The sequence below is a fragment of the Mustela nigripes genome, chromosome 16 (assembly GCF_022355385.1).
Source record: "Mustela nigripes isolate SB6536 chromosome 16, MUSNIG.SB6536, whole genome shotgun sequence".
Lineage (NCBI taxonomy): Eukaryota > Metazoa > Chordata > Mammalia > Carnivora > Mustelidae > Mustela > Mustela nigripes.
This window is the reverse complement of record NC_081572.1, coordinates 23,799,626-23,804,498: the sequence shown is the minus strand read 5'-3', so window position 1 is coordinate 23,804,498 and position 4,873 is coordinate 23,799,626. Positions and strand designations below refer to the sequence as shown.

The window sequence follows — 4,873 nt, the reverse complement described above, 5'->3', positions numbered from 1 at the left end:
CCCAATCCCAGTCTCCCAGTTGAGTAAATTCAGTGGTTACTGGGACCCTTGGGAAGTTCATTGGGAAACCCCAGATTCCCCCAGGTTTACCAGATCCCCATTTTGGTCCCACTGCCTGAGACCCTAGCAGGTGGCAGAGTGAGCAAATTTAGACAGAAAGAGCCTGCCTGGGGCCAGGGAGGTGGGGGAAACGGGGTTCCTCCACAGGCTTCAGGGATTATTCCCCTTTTCTGGCCCCAGGAGGCACGGGAGGCTGGGAGGGGCCGGAATATCATCTGGCTGCATCTTTTATGGTTCCTCATTGCCCTTCATTCGGAAATGAAACGCCTTTGATCTTTTTCTCAGGTTGTAAACGGAATTGCCCATCATTAAATATCCGGGGGCCCCATCTGTTTGGTCTCCCAGCATTTTTCTTTACAGCTGTTTCTCTCTCTTTTTACCATTGAATTTTTCCAAGAGGACTTTTATGACACCTCCTTCACACCCAGCTGCCTCTGCCTCCTCCCTTCACCGAGAGGCGCCTAGGAAAATATCTAGATACTCGTTTGATGGCAAACTAAAGGCTGCGAGGGGCACGGAGGAGCCGATTGGGGTTTTGTTTTTCTTTAAAAAAAAAAAAAAATAAAAGTCCTGGGGGGAGGGGAGGGGCGCGAGGGCACCCAGAAGGGCCTGATTCTGACTTCGCTGCAGCCTCGGGATGACCCTTTCTCCTTTTGTGCTTAGCTAATGTTTACATCTCATAATTCATGCGCCGCCCAGGGTTGTGCGGCGGCCCCGACGTTCGCGTCCCTTTGCGGGACCGGCTGCTTCTATTTCTGATAGAAGAGAAAGAGAGTTGAAAACCTTGTAATCCCCAAAATGGACCCGCAGTGTCTTTTCCTGCTCCCAGAGCTCAAATGTAGAACAAAACGAAATAAAATCAAAGCACTGAAACTACACCCCAAACGAAGAAGGCGCGGAAAGTAGGAGAACTGGAAAATTTCTGGGCCAAGAAGATCTGTCTGTCTTCTGTATATACCCTGTAGATCCGAATTTGTGTAAGGAATTTTGTGGTCACAAATTCGTATCTAGGGGAATATGTAGTTGACATAAACACTCCGCTCATTTTTTTTCCCCGAAGAATTTTTTTTTTTTTCCCAAAAAGAGGACCATCCGATGACTGACTGCTCGAAGACTCCTTCCTCTTTTTTTTCCCTTCCTCCTTCTTTTCCTTCCTCATTAGTTAGGGATGGAGGAATCCTCTACCTGAAATCTCTCATGCCTGCCCCTGGAAGTCTTGGTCACTTTTCCACTTTTCTTAGTAGGTTAATATTGGTGGTGGTGGTGTTTTATCTTCTCCTCCAAGCCCACTTATTCTCTATTCTGGGACCAGGGAGGCTTTACTGAGAATCCGGAAAAAATGACTATTGTCGTCAGTGCGAGAAGGCAAAGAAAATCGTTTTTCAAACAGATGTTGAGGTCGCCTTTTCGTTTGGGATCTGAACAAGATGCCCTGGAAATATGCAATTGCTAAGGGGTGTTACTGTATGTGGGGGTCATCCTAGGGCTCCTACCCTCAGCAACAGAAGGTTGTGCGATTTCTGTTCACTGCAGAGGCAGCTGCATTAGCGGCAATTAGAACGTCTGGACACCGTGGTTAGCACTGCTCGGGTGGTTCTGGAATTAGCAAATTGCTATTCGGTGTGCTCTGAAAAGTTGCAGGATTTTTACTCCAGCACTCGTGTTCAGTGTGGGAAACCAAGTCGTTTCTTCCGGCGTGGGCCGTGTGGGGCAAGGGGAGAGGAGTGGATAAGAGAGGGGAACGGACGGACTGACTGACACAGCCAAACTAATAGCGCAGCTAAATGCGATTTGGAAGGCGAGGTCTCCCCGAATTAGTGCATGAATTTCCTATCGATCCGCCCGCGGTTCCATTCATCTCTGACAAGTCCCTCCTGCACCCGCCTGCTTGCTCCCGACGCCTCCTCTCTCACTCCCTACCCCTCCCCAGGCGACTGCGGAGAAAAGCCCGCTGTTCAGTGCCCTCTCGCCCCCCATGTAGGTTCCCCTCTCTAAGCGGAGCCCCCAGTCTGCCCCTCACTTAACTCCCCACCCAGACTCCTGGGCTCCTTCCCGTCGTGAGGAGGGGATGGGGGCCTCTGGGAGGCAGAGGATGCGGGGCGGTGAGGCGGGACAGGAGGGGGCTGCACCGAGAGCCCCAACTTCCGAGGGGATCCAAGGATTGTTCTCTGCCCAGCGCCCCAATAGGCCCTCCGGCGGCACCCTGCCCTCTTCCTTTCATTCTCTCCCCCTCTTTTTCTCTCACTCTCTTTCTCCGATCCCGGAGAGAGCTAGACGAGGAGGCGGTCGCCCCGCAGGAGCCCTATGTAAATCCTGGTGTTGGGGGGGGGGGGGGGGGGAAAGAGAAGAAGGGGAAATAAACCTCTTTGGCTGGAGTAGGGTCCGGGTGAGCAGATTTCCTTATCCGGGAATCGCAGGCGGGACGGTCATTGGCTCCGAGGATCACGTGGGCCCCTAACTTTGTTCACTTGACAGTAAGTAGGAGGGCTTTCGGAAACAGGAAAACGAGTCAGGGGTCGGAATAAATTTTAGTATATTTTGTGGGCAATTCCCAGAAATTAATGGCTATGAGTTCTTTTTTGATCAACTCAAACTATGTCGACCCCAAGTTCCCTCCGTGCGAGGAATATTCACAGAGCGATTACCTACCCAGCGACCACTCGCCGGGGTACTACGCTGGCGGCCAGAGGCGAGAGAGCAGCTTCCAGCCGGAGGCGGGCTTCGGGCGGCGCGCGGCGTGCACCGTGCAGCGCTACGCGGCCTGCAGGGACCCGGGGCCCCCGCCGCCTCCGCCACCACCCCCGCCGCCCCCGCCACCGCCCGGGCTGTCCCCTCGGGCTCCTGCGCCGCCACCCTCCGGGGCCCTCCTCCCGGAGCCCGGCCAGCGCTGCGAGGCGGTCAGCAGCAGCCCCCCGCCGCCTCCCTGCGCCCAGAACCCCCTGCACCCCAGCCCGTCCCACTCCGCGTGCAAAGAGCCCGTCGTCTACCCCTGGATGCGCAAAGTTCACGTGAGCACGGGTGAGTGCGTGGGCACCCCTTCCCCCTCCCACCCCCGGTGCTTTACACCGAAGGGACCTCGGAGGCATGGGGCGGGGGGAGCTGAGGGAAGCCAATTGTCCCCGCTATAAACTCGCCATTGCCGGAGATTTACGGTCGCCTGTTTTCAGAGCCACATAATTACATCCCCCATAAATTTTTATGGCCTGGTGGGCCCCGCGCCTTTGAAGTCGGTTCCCCCATCCTCTTTGCCATTCTCACCAGCGACTTTTCGCCAGGGAGATGCAGTCTTCAGTGAAGTTGCAAGCTGGGGAGGGGTGTGTGGTGGGGGAGGAGGAGGAGGAGGTAATCTGTATTTGAAGGGAGAGTTGAGTCAACTCTCCGTATTTATTTTTTCCTTTCTTTCCTCTAGTCTGGCTCCTTGGCTCCAGAAGTGGGCAAAAGTTTTTACAGGGGTCAGGCGCTACATGGGATCTGAGCACAGACGGTGGGAACTAACAGAAGAAAGGTTTAGGGAAGCCCCCTCCCTCTTTCACCCCTCGTTCTCCCATCCCGGGCCCCAGGCCAAGGGGGCAGAGAGGAGCGGTTAAAACCTTGTGAAGATTCCTCACTCCCCCCACCCCCTCTCCAGACACCCAAACAACAACGTGGAGACAACACAACCCTCCAAAACTTTGAGGTCTCTTTCTCTTCCTGGGGGCCCCGCTTTCTTCCCTTTGCATCCCCACCCCCCTCCAGAGGAAGAAGAGGTGGCGGGAGAGGGAGGGAGGGAGACGCGGTGTTAGCTGGAAGAAAGAGCTCTCCCTCCTCCCTTTCGGGGCAATAAAACTTTCTCTTTCTCCCTCTCTCTGTGTGTGTCCAGTAAACCCCAATTACGCCGGCGGGGAGCCCAAGCGCTCTCGGACAGCCTACACTCGCCAGCAGGTCTTGGAGCTGGAGAAGGAATTTCACTACAATCGCTACCTGACGCGGCGCCGGAGGGTGGAGATCGCCCACGCGCTCTGCCTCTCGGAGCGCCAGATCAAGATCTGGTTCCAGAACCGGCGCATGAAGTGGAAAAAAGACCACAAGTTGCCCAACACCAAGATCCGCTCGGGTGGCACCGCAGGCTCAGGCGGAGGGCCCCCTGGCCGGCCCAACGGAGGCCCCCCCGCGCTCTAGTGGCCCCCGCGCGGAGCCAGGAACCTCGGGGCGGGTGTGGGTTGTGAGCGCGGGGAGGGGGGCGGGGGGGGGGAGAAGCGGGAGGGGACCCTGGGGCCTGGGTCCGCCAAAACCTACCTGCCCCCCCCCCCACTTTATCTATTTACACGAATAAACGCAGAAGAGGGGGAGGGGAAGCTTTATTTATAGAAATGACAATAGGGAGCCGGGGGAGGCCCCCCCCAGAAGCAAGGTTCAAGTCTCTTGCTTTCTTCCTTAAAAGAAGAAGAAGTAGAAGAAGAAGAGGGAAAAAAAAAAAAAAAAAGAAAGGAAGAAAAAGAAGAAGAAGAAGAGAAAGAAGAAGACAGAAAGAGAAATAGGAGGAGGTTGCACTCCTCGCTTTCAGCTTTGGCGAAGATGGATCCACGTTTCATCTTTAATCACGCCAGGCCCAGGCCCATCTGTCTTGTTTACTCTGCCGAGGAGAGGACGGGCCTCGGTGGCGACCATTACCTCGACACCCGGCTAACAAATGAGGCCCGGCTCGGCCGCCGCCTCTGCTGCTGCCACCGCTGGAAGACAGCCTGGATTTTCTTTCTTTGTCCCCTATTCCTGACACCCAGCGAAAGCACCCTGTGACTGCCAGATAGCACAGTGTTTTGGCCACGGTAACACA

At 55.4% G+C, this 4,873-nt stretch overlaps 1 protein-coding gene across 1 annotated transcript; it reads left to right on the top strand.

The window, feature by feature from the left end:
• The first annotated feature begins 2,407 nt into the window (after positions 1 to 2,407).
• HOXB4 (homeobox B4) lies at positions 2,408 to 4,867 on the top strand. Its single transcript, XM_059380455.1, has 2 exons — positions 2,408 to 3,078; positions 3,920 to 4,867. Exons 1-2 carry the CDS (start codon positions 2,622 to 2,624, stop codon positions 4,216 to 4,218), a joined length of 756 nt encoding a protein of 251 aa, XP_059236438.1. The 5' UTR covers positions 2,408 to 2,621; the 3' UTR covers positions 4,219 to 4,867.
• Positions 4,868 to 4,873: the final 6 nt, after the last annotated feature.

Bases quoted from the DNA above. Each gene is read 5' to 3' on its own strand.
- HOXB4 (XM_059380455.1), top strand. From the start codon at position 2,622: ATGGCTATGAGTTCTTTTTTGATCAACTCAAACTATGTCGACCCCAAG. The intron at 3,079-3,919 runs GTGAGTGCGTGG...GTGTGTGTCCAG, and splicing joins CAAAGTTCACGTGAGCACGG to TAAACCCCAATTACGCCGGC.